This window comes from Pogona vitticeps, chromosome 3 (genome assembly GCF_051106095.1).
Source record: "Pogona vitticeps strain Pit_001003342236 chromosome 3, PviZW2.1, whole genome shotgun sequence".
Taxonomy (NCBI): domain Eukaryota; kingdom Metazoa; phylum Chordata; class Lepidosauria; order Squamata; family Agamidae; genus Pogona; species Pogona vitticeps.
The window spans coordinates 99,327,231-99,344,315 of NC_135785.1; the positions used below are offsets into that span (position 1 = coordinate 99,327,231).

A 17,085-nucleotide genomic window follows, 5' to 3' on the forward strand; every position below is an offset into this window, starting at 1 on the left:
ATAATGAGATGGTTTGATACAAAGGAGCACTGAAACTATTTTAAAAATTCTCTTCAAGAATGCATGCTTGATACACATTTCTCATAATCTTAACGTGCTACGTTTGCCTGCAATAAACATAACAAACCCCTTCCTGCTGAGCATGATGACATTCTGCATGATTTACACTTCCATGATGAACATGACAAAAGCGGTTAGTCATGAGGAGATAGGAACCCCAGAATTATTTTGGCAAAAGCCTTAATGCAGAAATGGGGAGCATGTGTTCTGCACTGCAGCTCTGATAAGATAACATAAGATAAGATAAGAAATTTGTCATTGCACTCACAAGTGGGTGCAACGAAATGAGGTGCTCTTCCCCAAGGTAAAACTGGACAACACCACTACAAAAAAAGTTAAAAATATACACAACACTCACCATACAAATATAGATACCCCGTTTCTCCCAGCAATTAAAATTCCACCAAAAACTTATGACCCCGCATTTAAACTCAATACTGCACTTGGGTAAAAGCTGTTCTTGAATCTGCTTGTCCTTGCTTTCAGTACCCTGAATCTCCTTCTCGATGGCAATAGTTCAAAGAGCTGATGTCCCGGATGAGAGGAGTCTTTCAGTATATTAGATATCTTCCTCTTACATCTGTTCTTATACAATTCTTCCAAAGAGGGGAGTGAACAGCCAATGATGTTTTGGGCCGTCTTGATCACCCCTTGAATTGCCTTTTTCTCTGCCACCGTGCAGCTCGTAAACCATACACAGAGACAGTAGGATAATATGCTCTCAATCGAACTCCGATAGAAGGTGATTAACAAACTCTCAGTCAATTGTTGCTTTCTAAGAGTCCTTAGGAAATACAACCGTTGTTGCGCCTTCCTGATTAACGCAGTGGTGTTTGCATTCCAAGTCAGGTCATTTGTTATGATGGTCCCAAGAAACTTACATTCAGCCAGAGGTGATCAGCCCTCACCTCTGGCTGCGCAGGCAAGAGCTGATGGAAGTTCTAGTTCAATACTACAAACCTCTCCCAGCATTAGTATAATCACCTCTAGTCATAGGCTGTAAGCATCTCATCCTGTGGATAACCTCTGTAATGGATGTTGCAAGGATCATCACTGGCTGCAGCCTATAGCCTTGTCTCCATGTTCTGAGCCATGGAACTGGTAAGATAATTACTTTTTGAACCGTTTGCAGATGGATGTGGACAGGGTTTGTTTGTTTTAGATACAAATGCCTTGTGAGTAAAGACCATCTAATTTTTTTTTCTTTATCATCGGCTTGTTTTAATGTAGTCCCTTAGTTCAGTGGTTTCCAAACTTGGGTAATGCAGATGTTTTGAGTGCAGTTAGTGGTGAAGGCTTGTGGTTGTTGCAGTCTAAGAACATCTGGATTACCCAAGGTCAGGAATCACTGCCTTAATTGATAATTTTGAAATTGTTTGCACAATGAACATACTGCAGCGGTGATCCTGCTAAAGCTTATGAAACAATAGTTGCCGCCTTTTTTAAAAAAAACTAATTTTTGTTTCCTAGCTAAGACGTGAGAAGATTGATCTTGAAAATACACTAGAACAAGAACAAGAAGCACTAGTGAATCGTCTCTGGAAGAGAATGGATAAACTTGAAGCAGAAAAACGGTTTGTCTTGGGGGGGGGGGTTGGTTGCATTGTTTGTGGTTAAATTTGCATATCTCACAAAAACTTTCTCTTAGCTATTATTATTATTATTATTATTATTATTATTATTATTATTATTATTATTATTATTATTATTATTATTATTAATTGTATTTATACCCCACCTATCTAGTCATTTCGACCACTCTAGGTGACTCTTTAGCTATCTAAATAACAATAAAATATTTCATTCAGGAAGGCATCTTCTTTGCTTCTGGAGGGTATGTCTGTACGGGATGGCAGTGTATTGTTTCCACTATCTCAAACAGTGCATCTCTCAGTACTAGTTGCTAAAGAATGGGAGTAGAATGATATTTTGCCTATGCATCCTGCTTGCAGAGTTCCAAGGGGCAACTGGTTGGTCTTTGCAGAAAACAAGATGTTACACCAGACAAGACCTTGGGTCCATTTTAATGGAGTTGCTTTTTACAGTCCTATTTTCTTTCAGTGATGCAAGTTTAATGTGTCTTGCTGAAGAGATAGGATTGCTGAGCAGTTGGATAGTATGTAGGGTCAGTGTAGTGCACCAGAAGTCTTTCCTGGTGTCCTGTGAAAAGCTTTGCTTTAATGTTATGAAACTGGCTTTCAAAGCTGGAGAATAGTATTTATGCAACATTCATTGGCCAGGCTGGCTTTTGATAGGAACTGACATTTTACAGCATTCATTGGATTTTACAGGAGCAGCAAACCTTTGAGGTTTATGAAGAAAATACATTTTTGTCATGTGCCAGTTGTTAATCGAGTTAAAGAAAGGTTCAGGGTATATGTGATTTTTCTAGTTGCATGAAGACTTTTGTTGATCTCCCAAAACACATGAAAGTCAAAGTTCTCCTGTTAGGGTTTGGTTATGCGATATATGATATTATGGGTTTTGTTCCATTTTGTTCAAAGTGTTTTAGCACAAAAAAGTTTGTGGTATTGGTATATAGTTAAATGATAGCAAACTACTTTACCAGACATTTTTTCTCAATACAAAAATGAATTATTCAACTGTGTAATGTATAAAAAGGCACTTTAAAAAGACATTTCTGAAACACAGAAATGTTTTAGAAATGAAACTTGTCTGAGAGCATGGGAACAGGCAGGGTGAAGAGATAGATGATCATTTGCCAAGTGGTAACTTAAGTTCAGTAGTGCATCTTAACTAATTGGTAAGCTGATTTTCTCTAATATCTTGTTGAATGCCATTGAATTTACTACTTTCTTTCTTGTTTCATCCTATTTCTGGTCCTCGTCCACAACCTTGACTTAAATCATATAGGTTACCAGCTCAGTGAGTGCTTATACCCAGAAATAATGTTACTGTCTGATCAAGTGGTCTGCAGTTTGAAGTGCACTTCTCTGCCACAAGTTAACCAGGTGGCTCTTCCCCTCTGCATAGCTGCCTTGCATGGTCACAAGTGTACAGCATCTGGGCAGAATGTGACATTTATCTAATTCATATATTCATTTCCAGCCCCACTGATTGTGTCAAATTGTTTATTGTAGATTTTTTATTATTGAGAAGTTTGTTCTTTTTAAATGGATTTAAGTCTCATGACTACATAATGTTGCTATTAGTTATAATATATTTGGTGGCAGTGGTTATAATGTATTTGTTGAGTGCATAAATTATCCGGGTAGTATTTGGGACATACAACAAAACAACCCTTCCCCATCTAATATATGCAACAAGAACAAAATACAAAATAAGAAGAAATCGAGAAAGAAGATGGTTGAGTTATAGCAGAAAAGCCTGGCATCTTACTTTTTCAAATGTTTTTCAAACTTGTAGTGCAATGCTGTGCAATTTGTTAGGAGTTCAAGTGCATCTTAGTAGGCTACGAGCAATGTGAAGACTCAGTGTAAACTAGAAAAGAGACCCTGCAGAGAGTCAGTGATGAACCATGGTTTCATGATGATGGTCCATGAGTTGGTCCGTAAGACTTGTGTTCTCCCCACTTGCATGTGCATTGGTTGATGTAATGACTTAGACATAAAACAATCATTTGTATAGTCCACAATTTCAGACTAAATGGCATACTCTTGATTTGTTGCAAAACTATGAGCCAAAATATTTTGCTTCCAATTCTTGTATGCAAATGAGAGAATATTAGATAGGTGTAAGTTGTAGTTTGGGTGATGCACTTAACAGCAAATTGTTAATTGACATGAGTTGTCTTCCCATCTGGGCTGAGTCAGCATGTTTAGTTAGCAGAAATTCCCAGAAAGTTTAATGACAATTTTGGATGATACTGGCTTTTTCCCGTGTGGTATGATATTACCAAGAATCAAAGCAGAATTTCAATTTGTTTTGGAAGACAACTTGCTGTATATTCCATTTTTTTTTTCAGAATTTTGCAGGAGAAACTAGACCAGCCTGTGTCTGCTCCTCCATCACCACGGGACATATCAATGGAGATAGACTCACCAGAGAATATGATGCGGCATATCAGATTTCTAAAGAATGAAGTAGAAAGATTAAAGAAGCAACTCAGAGCTGCACAATTACAGCGTAAGTCAGAACTTCCCTTGGCTGGGTGCTCTTACACATTATGTCGGGCAAGTTTTTTAATTAACCTTAAATATGGGAAGTTTTATGTAGAGGGCATGTTTGAAAATACAATTTAATCCTAATCAGCAGTACCTTCTGTGGCATCCACCCAGGTCATGAATATTCACAGGATATCTGCATAGACCAGTGGGAATGCTGGAGGGGCCGGACTCAAGAGGTAGAAGAGACTCAGCAGGATGATTGGGAGTTAGAGAGATAGAGAGAGTTTTGGGAATTTGGGCGAGAGAGTGGTGGTTGAGAGGGATAAAGGAGAATGTTTGTTTAAGAGTTGACAACATTGGTTGTTGTGGGTTTTTCGGGCTCTTAGGCCATGTTCTGAAGGTTGTTCTTCCTAATGTTTCGCCAGTTTCTGTGGCCGGCTACTCCTGTCCTCTGAATATACCGGCCACAGAGACTGGCGAAACATTAGGAAGAACAACCTTCAGAACACGGCCTAAGAGCCTGAAAAACCCACAACAACCATTAGATCCCGGTCGTGAAAGCCTTCGCGAATACAGTTAACAACATTGCTTATTCTATCAACAGCTGTAGCAAGAAACAATTTCTATTTGGTTCTTTTAAATGACATATGGTCTGGACATCTATCATTAATAATAGGTAATGTTGATGTAGTCAACTGGGAGCAACTTAGGGGCATGTAGCGTGAGCTCTTGGTTTGGTGAAACAAGCAGGGGCCACGGGGGGATCATGACACCTTCTTTTGGTTCTGCTTTGGTATTATTTTTGAATTAGAATTAATTTAAATACTGTAGAGTTATTTTACTATGGCAGATACAAATTTCAAGCAATAATTACATGTGACATTCTGATAACCCTAAACGGTTTGGGACCTCAATATTTGGCAGACTGTCTCCTCCCACCCAGATCTACCCGAACCACCCGTTGTAGCCAGCAGGGACGGCTGAGGGGCCTGACGCCAAGAGAGGCTCGGAAAGAAAAAACTAGAAACCGGGCCTTCTTGGCGGTGGCCCCTCGGCTGTGGAACACCCTTCCAACAGAAATTCGGCTGGCACCCTCGCTGGGTGTTTTTAAAAGACTGTTAAAAACTTGGCTATTTAGGCAGGCCTTCCCTCCAGTCAGCTAACTCTTTTCATTTCTTTTTTCTTATCCCAACCTAGTATCCTTTCTTAATTAATTGTTTTAATTAATATAGCAATTGTATTTTATGACTATATATATATTTTATATAGATCTATTTTATGTTGTAAGCCGCCCCGAGTCGACATGGTCTAGAGGGGCGGGGTATAAATTTAATAAATAAATAAATAAATAAATAAATAAATAAATAAATAAATAAATAAATAAATAAATAAACTAGCACTGAATCCTTAAATGTCTTTTTAGGCCAATATTTTAAAGAACATTATCTTATCTGAGAAATACTGAAGAAATTATATTCTGTGTGCACATATACTTTGGCATTTTATCTCTGCAGAAATCCTGTCATGCATGCTTCTGTCACCTTTGATAGATATATAGCAGCATAAAAATATTTTAATTTCATGCCTTTTCACATTTCCAGGTAATTTAAACTATGTAAAATTTCTAACTAGAATTTTAATTCTGCAAATTCTATCAGGTGTCTGACAGAATATTACTGTACTCACATAAGTTTTTTCCCTGTGTTCTCTTTCACTCCCCTGGGTAGCTGTGTACTGTTACAATGTTGCTTAAGCTCTAGTGCCCTTCAGAAGTGTTGGAACACAGCCTCTGTCATCCCCAACCACCATATGTTAAGTACTACCGAACGGTTCTGGATGCTGAGGCATATAATCAGATACATCAAAGGTGTACTAGTTTGGGGAAGATTGTGCTAGAAGATTAGAAGTGAGTCTTGAGTTTACATGCCTTCTACCTGCTTCCTTTCATGGATCGTTTTCACTGCATACGGAAATGAACTGAGAAAATTCTGCATATTATTGGACATCTGATGAATATCTGCTGAACTTTCAGCAACAAGATGGGTTGATTTTAAACCAAGGCAAGTTTAAATTAGCACATGTATGGAGCAGAGAATTGGTTCAGATCAAATTTCTTACTTTGAAAATCATGTCTTTCTCAAACAAGACTGGATGCTAATTGGTTGCCATAGCAGTGGAAACTGGTACGTAATACCTCAGTGCACGATATCCCCTGTCCATGCAGCCCGCATGCATTTTTGCAGTAGAGAGGTATACTTGCCAAGAGGGAAGGGAGAAAGGCACATGCAAAGGCATTAGAAATGAGGGAAGCAGAGAGTGTGTGTACAGACCAGATGGTAAATGCAGCAATTGTTCAAGTTAGTTCCTTATTATCTTTGGGTGGAGTGAGAAAAAGCTCTCACTGCCCTTGAATGCCTGCAGGATCAGTGACCCTTCAGTTTCCTCCCTTATTATTCTGAAGCAGTTCCTTCCGTTTCAGTTTGAATAAAAAGTTGAATCAGAGCAGTTGATTTAGCTGTCTGTGATATAATGTTTGCAGAAGAGAATTGTGTTTTAAAGAGAGAGAGAGAGAGAAAGCCTGTTTTACACAGACCTTTTATGCTAGTTTGGTAAATTAATAATATATGACGTATAAGGATGATAGGATACATCAATCGCTATAAACTTGCCAGTCTCTTCAGTGCATTGCTTTTGCTCTTGCTGTTCTCAGAAGTGAGGATATGTGCAAATTCTTGTCTGATTCATTAGCAGAATAATAGAACTTCATTTTCCTCTGCTGCTTCTTTTGAATGCTCTGTTCTTGTCCCTGAATGACCCAATGCATTGGGATAATTAATTATGTGATATTCTGTCATATGATATGGAATATAGCATTGCTGGAAGTTTTGAAACTAAGGTACTGTAGTTCCAAAGTAGTTGGGATAATGACTGTCAAAGTTACTCCAGGACAAAGAGGCCCATGCTAACCACTTAGCCACACTACTCTGATTGTCTTGGTGTAGATACAGTCCAGGAGGGCCAAATGCACTGATGGCTTAGGGAAATCTTCCTGCCAGGACTCTCCTAACACCTTAGTCCACTCTGACTAAGCAGTGTCTCCGAGGAGCCCACAAGATGTACAATCAGTTCTTGGTCTATATGTTTGTTTCTGTCATCATAGCCAGTTACTATTATCTAGAACAGTGCTTCCTAACTACAACTTCAAGAAAGCCTAGCCAGCACAGCTAGTGACAAAGGCTTCTGGGAGCTTTAGTCCAAGAACATCTGGGGACCTAAGATAGGGAACCACTGGTCTAGAGAGTGGAGGGTCTTTCTCCAGAATCAAGGCTTGCAGTTGAATTTTTGTTGTAGTATTATCATAGCTTTTGTAGTATGACGTTTGAATTCCCCAGAAGGTAACAGTGGAACAGTCCAGTGACACCTCTAATATCTGAATGGATTAGTTTGGTCTTATGGACCGGCATTTGATATAATTTCAGTTCCCCATTGGTTGTGTTTGTTGCTAGATTTGTTTGTTCTTCTCTGAGCTAATAAACTGTTTGCCTCAACTGTTCTGAGGAGAGGTAGTCATCAGGGCCTGGAAGCTATGTCCTACCGCAGAATCTACTAGAAGAAAATATTCTTTCAGAATGTAAAGACCTGTTGACTCACTCTCAAAAAAGTACTTGAAGCGCTCAGATGACCGTGTGATTCCTTGTTAGTACAGATGAGCTTGCCTAGATCCTGCACCCTACCTTCCCTTTCCCATGCTCAAGAGGACAGAGAAAGATTTTGCTTTTTCTTCATCTCCTAAAAACAAGCCTAGAGAGCTCTGGTTGATTTTAACCACAGTTAGTTAAATCAGATCAAGGTTTAAGTAGCTACTTGTCTAGTGATCTTTATTCTTGTCACATGGGAAAGTTCTGACTTCTACTTTATTGATCTGTATTAGCAGTATCTACAAAATAAAGTTTAATAGTAAAAATCTTATTTAAAATCTTACTGTTTTAGATTCAGAAAAGATGGCACAGTATTTAGAGGAAGAACGTCACATGAGGGAAGAGAATTTAAGGCTCCAAAGAAAACTGCAGAGAGAGATGGAAAGAAGAGAAGCATTGTGCAGGCAGCTGTCAGAAAGTGAATCAAGTTTGGAAATGGACGATGAGAGGTTTGTGTTGCTGTAAATTTGGGTGCTTTGGTCTGAAAACCAGCCTTCTCAATCTTAGGTAGAAATCTAGGTCTGCCAGGCAGAAAACAGCCCCAAGTCATTTTTCCCTCTTCATACTCCTTACTTCATGTCCCATATGATTGCATTTACTGTTTTTGTGGAATGTCAGCTGCCAATGTGGAGCCAAGGGAGGGGGAGACACATAACCTAAGAATACCAGGACGCAAGATAATTTTTTTTGCACACTGGGGGCAGAGGCCTTGGCATAGATCAGATTTGCTGGCTTTCCTGACTGTATGGCGTCCTTATTACATGCAGGAATAACCTTTTCCTTGTCTTACTGTCTGTTTTTGCAAAAGCAGCAATGAAGGCATTCACACTGAAGCACAACATGATTTCAAAGACTGCCACACTCTTTAATGTTACTGTTGAGTAATAACTTGCTGTGCAGTGAGACGTACCTCCTGGTCAGAGGATTCAAGTTTAATTTTGAGTCTGTGTTTTTGAAGTTTCAGTAACCCTCTCACCTGAATGGCTCTCATAAATTTAATAAACCTTTGTTGGTATGTGAATTTGAATGGAGAAAATAATTAATTAAATCATCGAACATTTGCTGTAGAACAATCCCTTTGAAGAAAAACAAACAGGCATAGCAGTTTCTGATTTTTTAAAGTAAAAGACATTGTTGGGAAAGTTTATGGCTCAAAGGCAGAAAGCATGTTTTGCATCCGAAGGTCGCAGATCTAATCTCCTTATGTTCAAATCAAGCCAGAAAATTTGTGTGTGACATCCTGGAGAGCCAGTGCCAAGTCATAGTTAACAACACCAGGCTGGGTAGGTCAAGTGTCAGACTGAGGATAGGGCCTGTGTTCCAGTGCCAGGGCCCCCTTCAGTAGGCACCATCAGTAGAGGAATTGTGAAAGAGGGGCAGCAGGTGGGAATGCCATTTTGAGATGGGGCTTATGGATACAAATCACAGTATGAGTATATATGAGATGATTTGATTAATTATTATGTTTTCAGATGAGCCAGAGGGCATTTCTGAGTACTTTTGTAGTTTTGTACTGGCTTTAGTATTTAGTTTAATCAACTAAATACTAAAGCCAGTATGTGCTGGTGCCCCTCTAGATTCTTACGTTACATATAAAATACGGTAAAGGACAGGTGGCAGAGGAGAGCCTTAAAGTAAAATAAAATAAAATTTAAGAAATACCTTTGGGCAGATAAAACTAATTTGTTTTTCTCTCTTAAATTAGATATTTTAATGAGATGTCTGCACAAGGATTAAGACCTCGCACTGTGTCCAGTCCTATTCCATATACACCTTCACCAAGTTCTAGCAGGCCTATATCACCTGGTAAATATATATGCATTTATTCCCCACTTTCAGGTTTTCAGTCTGCATCATGGTAGTATTTAATATAAATGTCATAATAAATACAGTGATAATAGTACAGATTTAATACATAATAATATACTGTGTTTTCAATTTATTTATTTCTGTATTTTAGGGTTCTGTATTAAGATTTTTAAAATGTGTTTTAATATTAATAATCTGGAACGCCATTTTTGGCTGCTAATTAGGATGTAAGATTAATGAATAATAGATATACAACAAAATTTGTATGCCTCATTTGTACATTAATTCTTCTTTCTACGAAAATAACAAATGAAGGCTTGAAATGCACATAAGCATTTTTGTCACTATTTAGGAAGTGTCTTTATTTAGCATCTGTATGTAACTAGCCAGTAAATGGGATTGAAAGTCTTTTAATGGTGAAAAGACCTTTATCGGTGTACATACTAATTATTGTGTTGTATTTTATTTATTTATTTTTAATCATCTTCAACTCCCTTCCTAGTTTAGGAAGAACTTTGCTCTTCTGCTTTTCTCTTCCATTTTGTGACTGATTTTTGTCTTGTTTGGCGATTATTACTCCTAGCAGTCAGTCGTCATGAAGATTTGGTGATGGGAGGGGTTTGCCTCGGGGAGCCTCCTGACAAACCCAGTACTAAATGTCCAGCTGATACAGGGCCATATTGTCATCCACTCACCCACCCATACAATTTTTGAAGGTTTTTGCAGTGACTACACTTTTGAAAGAATGTAAAGCAAAGACTGAAAAAAGATTAACTAATTTATGTCGCCTCTCTTAGTATCTACAATAAGCCTTGTTGTCATATAAATGAAGGTGCAAGTCCAATTTTCCTGATGCAAAAGATGAGGCATACTGCTTTCTTTTCCCCAAATGCATTGGATATTCTGGGTGTTTGGGCTCACTAATATTTGTAAACTTGCCCTGTTTTCCTTTCATTGTTCTAGGTCTCTCGTATGCAAGCCACACAGTTGGTTTTACTCCCCCAACTTCACTCACCAGAGCCGGCGTGTCTTATTATAACTCCCCAGGCCTTCATGTGCAGCATATGGGACCATCCCATGGTATTACAGTAAGTATTTCATGAATGCACATCCAAGACTCCTAAACAGCATTTCTAAAACAGTCTATGCTTGCATTTATATTTGTCCCGTTGGAGTTTCTTCAAACTAAACTAAAATCCATTCTGCAGTTCTCTTTTCACAGTAGAAGAATTATTAAATTGTTATTGCAGGATAAAGAAGATTAAAAATATTTCCCCCTCCCCTTACAACCAGTTTACTATCGAGTGGCCATGATAGATTATGTTTCTCAGATCTGAGAGTGGGGCAGTTCTATCCATGGCCTCTCTTAGGCATTGTTGGTGTCCCAGGCTCGGCTCCTGTGTTCTCTTAGAACTGTTTCTGTGAGTATGCACCTTGCTAATGCCTTTCCTTGAGAATTTTAAAAAAAAATGGAGCATGCAGCTTCCAGGTGTCTTTGCGCATGTAACACCAGAGGGCCTGACAAGAACATTGTAAAACTAGGGATCACAGACTATGGCATGAAGGCAGTGGTGCAAATGGGAATTAAAGATACGTTGAAGAGATTTGGCTTTCTGGTCTACAATAGTGATGTGGTTGAAAACTCTCTCACAAAAACCAGACTCAGATAGGTGCTGCTCTGAAGGATGTGTGATTCTTTGAAGGCTGTTGGAGTGCAACTCCCATCATCCTTTAGACTCTCATAGACTCTGCTGATTAGGCCTAATAAGAGTTGCCATCCCAGCAGTATCTGGAGCGCAGTACATTCCCTCATATACAGGTCTTTCCTGCTCAGAAACTCATTCTTAAGAGGAGCCAGCAAGAACAATGGTTCCAGTTGATAGGATTCCAAACAAATTGTAGGTGAAAGACTTTTGAGCTATTAATGAGAGTAATTCTTCCATGAATGCAAGCTGTGGGGTAAATAACATGTGACAGATGCTATTTAATATATATGGTAACTGTTGTGCCCTACTTAGAACTGAACTTGCACAAGACTTCTCATCATCTGTCTCATCTGCTTATTTCTCTTTTGTTTGTGACTGAGTTGGTGTGTAGGAGTGAACAGTAGATGTGCCTAAAGGAAGAACTGACTGAGCCTTCCTGCAGCAGCCCAAATGACTAGGTTTTCCTTGTATTTGAGTACAGTCCACGAAGACTTATGTCAGATAAAAAGTGTTAGCAGTTAACATGCCACAGAAGTCACTAACAACTCCTCCAGCTGAATCTGTATTACTGATTACTCAGAGATAGGCATAGGGGATAAAGATCCATGGAATGGAGGAGCTGGGTGGGGGAATATGTTGCCCCTCACCTGGTTATATGTATCTCTAGAAATTTCTCATAATAGGCAAGATATGTGATTAAACCACACAAGACAGGAATAGAGAAAATTGTTGTTGGACCTCCCGTGGTTTCTCAAGGTGTCGGGTGCAGTTAGAATCTATCAAGCAGGAAGAACTAATGGAAATTGGAAGTGCATAGGATTTTTGATTCAAAGGATATATTCCTGTGCCTGTGTACTCATTGTAGTAAACTGGCTTGTATGCAGAAGTCTGTAGCTCTGAGTAGGTTTCAGAGCACTGCTGCATGCTCCCACTGCCACTTGATGGGAGGTTAAGCTGTAGTGGGTTTGTGGCTTGAATTGCTTACAGATAAGTAGATTTTTGAAAGGCAGTTTAATGCTGCACACTCGCTTTGGTCTCATTTTGCGTGTAGTATGTATTTGGCAATGAAGTTGGGTACCTTTCCTTTGCTCAAGAAGTACCTCTTCCACACCTCACATATTTGCTTCCTATTGCCTCACCTGTTAATGCATTTTGGATTGAATCCTAGCTTGAACAGATTGGAGCTCAGCCCCTTGGGTCGCATCGGCTCCTTAGGGTTGGAGCTCTTGAGATTTATGGAAGATATGATATTAGAGGATTTAGAAGGCTATCCACTCCTTCCAATATGAAAAGAGGAGCAATTTAGGCTCTAGGCCTTTAGAATGTTACCTCTGAATAATTCTGAAGGCTAGCAGAGTATCATTGTTGTTGAGGTGCCTTTTTGAAGCAAAGTGTGATTTCTGATAAAGCCCTGTGTGGGCATTTGAATGCTGAGTACACTGGAGAGTCAGAATTGGAACACCCCACCTGCTTACCATTAGTACATGTGACCTAACAGATATATGAAGAGCTTATGCACTTGATACCTGTAGGGCCTACAGATAGAAGCCAGGTGGCAAAAAAATGTTAGTTTGAATCACATGAACCAGTCCGGAGTACAGTGGTTTGCAGGGCACACTTTAAAAAACAGCACACACTACATGTGATGTGATCACCTACATTTGTTGTAAATAATGCATGGACAGAACATGAAGTCCTCTAATGCAGACTAAGCTAAATCCCCAAATGGCAGGGAGAAATAGATGGAAGCAAGAGCACAAGATTTAGATCTGCTGTGATCCTCAGCTTCCATTTTGTATACAGTTTGAACATGTTAGCATGTTGCTCCAACTGCTTAGAGAAATACTTGTACCTGTGGCCTGATGATGATGTTTTTCATGGAGGAGGAATAGCTTTGGCTCTCAGGATTCACGTGCTCACCATCACAGCAATGATAGTGAGTGGCCTAATACAGCTGCCAGTTGCCCAGCAACAGGCTTAGCACGTAGTGGCACTTGCTCAGCTATTTTCTTGTCCTTCACTTTCAGATTGTTTCTTTCCTTTTCCCAAATCAAGGAAACTGTAGTTTAACACTTTAAAAACAGGGCTGCCATGCCATGGTTTGAAATCATTTCCCTAGCATTCTACTGTGTGGTTGGAATGTTGGATTAGGGCTCAGGAGACCTGGGTTCAAATCCGTACTTGGCCATGAAGCTCACAGTGTGACCTTGGGCCAGTTGTTCTTTTTCAGCCTAACGTAGCCCACAAGGTTGTTGTGAGGTGAAAGGTAGAAAGAAAGAACAGAGCCCTGGGCCCATTAAAGGAATGTTGGAATAAAAATGTAATGAATAAACAAAAAAAATGTTAACAGTTGTCGCAGGGAGAAAATGTCTTCATCTTTTGTGCATGTTGAGTTAAACTTGGGCTTCCCTGTTTTGTTCTGCAGAGGCCTTCACCGCGAAGAAGCAACAGCCCTGACAAATTCAAACGGCCCACTCCTCCTCCTTCTCCCAACACACAGACCCCGCTGCAGCCTGCTGCCCCACCACCCCCGCCCCCACCACCGGTGCAGCCTCCGGTCCAGTCGGCGACCTCCCAGTCGGCCACTTTCCAGCATTCAGTGCATCCTTCCTCTCAGCCTTAGTGCATGTGCTCAGCAAATCTGTATTCAGAGTTGGACTCATAACACAGAGCAGTTTACTTCAAGCCAAAGGCTTAACAATGGTATATTTGGATTTGACTTATTTGCACTGAAGTTACTGAGGCTTCACTGTTTTTATTGTGTTGTACCAGTTTGTCCAAGGGCCGCCTACAACGCTAGGACATTTCCTACATGGAAAGCACATCCATATAGGAGATAATCACATACGTTACGTACATGGTGGTTTCTGTGGCTTCTTTTCTGTTGACATGGAAGTGCTTCCTTTGTAAGAAGTGTGCGGTATTTGAAGTTGTTGCAAAATGCAGCCGACGATCTGGATCTACAACACTAATTTCAAATACAAATTTCCATCAGTGTTTTATTTGAATTTAGTACATCTGTCCTCTGGCTGGAACATTGCTATTTTTTTGGGTATTACAGCATTATGTTTAGCTGAGGTCCCAAAGCTTTATCTTATCCCCCTCCTCTCTCTACCCCCGCGCCCCAGCTTTTAGGTTTGTAAAATAAAAGGGACATCTTTTTATATTTTTTTTCATGACAATTTGCAAATAAAATTACAGGTATGGTCTGTATATTACGAACTCCTAGATATTACTGGTGTGTTTCAAGCATATACAGTAAATCAGCACTACATTTCAATAAACAAAAAAGATACAGCTTTTAGTGCAGAAGTGAAAGTCAGACATCTTCATGCCCAGGCTCATGTTTTTTAAATGTATTCCTTACGTTTCACTTACAGCAGTAAAATATACATGACAGATACATACCTTTTATCCAGTGTGTGGTACAGTCTGAAGTACAATGTGGGAAGCCTGACTTGTCAAAGTATATAGAATGTATTGATCCATGGACCTTAAGAGTTGATTGTTTTATTTCTTATTCATGTTGACCTGTAAAACTGTCCGTACTGTTGTTTTCATCACAATGATCTTCTGTAAGTGTGGTTCTGCCAACAAGATCCTTGTGGCCAATTCAATTGTGTTCTCCAGATTTCTGCTGTAGAAAAGCAATTTGTATTAAAAACAAAATGGCTGATTCCCCCCCTCCTTGTTTAAAATATATTGTGTGACATCCCCCTCCCAAATGTTTGAACCAATATTTTAAACATTCAAAGAAAAATCAGAAGACAATATGATTGAAAGTGCACATTATAGCAACATAATGATATAACAGCCAAAAATGTTGTATTGCTTGGTAGAAAAGGAACAGATTACAGAGAAAGTTAGATGACAATAGCAAATGCGTATTTAGCAGCATAAGCCGGTACAATGTATAAAGAAATGTATTCTGAAATACATTCTTTCCATTCATTTAGCACAAATAAATTGTTTGGTTTCACTTTGCAGTGGAACAAAGTGTCATTTTCCTTTTTTTAAAAGGGTGTCAACTTCTGCAGATTGTTTTTTAACAATTCTGTGTGGTAGCAATTGCCAAATAGTGAAGACTGACTTTTCCTATTTCCATTTGATGCACAAGACAGGAATGTGAGAGACTATTTTCTGAGTAAACTCTTTTAATCTGAACATTAACTTAATTGTTTGTTTTGCAAAACTTTTGTGACATAAACATGTTACACACATTCTTAAGGGAGGGGACCCAGAATTCTTAAGGGAAAAGATTCATAAGAAAGAAAGAAAGAAATAGGATGTTCGCAGAGTTTGACAAGAACACATGCTTAACTCCCGCAGTGAAATCAAATTTTGGCTCCATTATGCCCATTTTCCAACTTGCACATACTGTACATTCAGTGACATAGCCAGGCATATGCATATCTCATGGAACATTGGTTACCTCATTAACCATTATTTTAAAATGGGACTTAGAAATGCATCTTTCTTCCTGACAGCTGTTGATTTCTTGCTTAAGTGTTCAATCATGCTTTAACAGGAGCAAGTTGTGTGTGTTTGTTTGTTTGTTTTTGCATAGCTCAGGTTAACCAGGTGTAGTTTGAAATGAGATTTAACTTCTTGCTAAAAACAACAATTACAGATAAATATACAAGATGACACATGCCAACGGAGAACAGTAAATATCTGGTCAGTATTCATAGGTAATAATAAACAGAATTCCAGATAATCCTGCTGTTATTGTTCGTGCTGTTTAATTTCTCCTGTTTAGTTGCTCCTGCCAATGATTTCTAGATCTAGAGTAACCAGAAACTAACAGAAACTTAGCATTATGTCTGAGCAGTAGCTCATGGTTTGTCACTTCCCTAACAATCCAGAATTTGAAGCCAGCATGAAACTAGGATTTTGCATCCTGATTAATGTCAGGTTATTTTAGCTGTGCCCAGTGGTGTGATAAGTGAAGCAGGGATGCTTGGATTCCTGAGGAACATATGAAAGGTAAGATAGGATTCTCCAGGATTCTGGCTTATTGTTATCCATGAATGCAGTTTACCTGTGATCTTTCATGTAAATTAAAATAGAAAATTTGTGTCCTGTTTGCATATATCCCAAGCTATTCAAAATCTCATTCTGACCCACCCTTCCATCTTTTTTTCATAAAGTATTCCCACTGTTTACTCAAAGAAGCTCTATATGCATAGCAACTTAAGACAGTGGTTCAGAAGCGGACTAAAATGAAGAGGTGACTCTAGCACTGCTTAAACATCATACCAGTGCAATTTAAATTTAATTTTGGGGTGGTCTCTAAAATGGAAGCCCCTGTATTCCAGCATGAGCATCTGTGTTAAATGCTGTATTTGACATTCTCTCGATTTGCTTTCTATCAGATAATTACTTGGTGAAAGAAAAGTAACAAACAATTGTGCACACATATTCGAATACTAGTTTGTGAATTTTCATGGTGATGCAAGAATGGACTTAATCATATAATCATCTGTAGGCTTGAAAAATGCACTCAAACCTGGCTCCCATTCTCTATTGATTTTATGGGTGATCTTCCTTCTTGTACTGCTTGATTTGCCTACTTTAACTTCTATTATTGCTCCACCGTCTATTGGCATCAGCATTGCTTCTGTTTGGAATGGCAAACCCACAGTTATCAGTCTTGTATCAGTTTCCTTTAGTGCAGCAGTCATTTGGGGCAGTGAAATGATTTATTTGACTTTTTTTTGAAGC

At 39.0% G+C, this 17,085-nt stretch overlaps 1 protein-coding gene across 1 annotated transcript in view; it reads left to right on the forward strand.

The window, feature by feature from the left end:
- Positions 1 to 15,357, forward strand: part of CCDC6 (coiled-coil domain containing 6) — a 69,139-nt gene extending 53,782 nt beyond the window's left edge. Inside the window, exons 4-9 of the mRNA XM_020802244.3 lie at positions 1,531 to 1,634; positions 4,007 to 4,167; positions 8,139 to 8,295; positions 9,552 to 9,652; positions 10,619 to 10,743; positions 13,787 to 15,357. Coding sequence (XP_020657903.3) covers positions 1,531 to 1,634; positions 4,007 to 4,167; positions 8,139 to 8,295; positions 9,552 to 9,652; positions 10,619 to 10,743; positions 13,787 to 13,984 — 846 coding nt within the window. The 3' untranslated portion in view covers positions 13,985 to 15,357. The remainder of the gene's footprint in view (positions 1 to 1,530; positions 1,635 to 4,006; positions 4,168 to 8,138; positions 8,296 to 9,551; positions 9,653 to 10,618; positions 10,744 to 13,786) is intronic.
- The last annotated feature ends 1,728 nt before the right edge of the window (positions 15,358 to 17,085 follow it).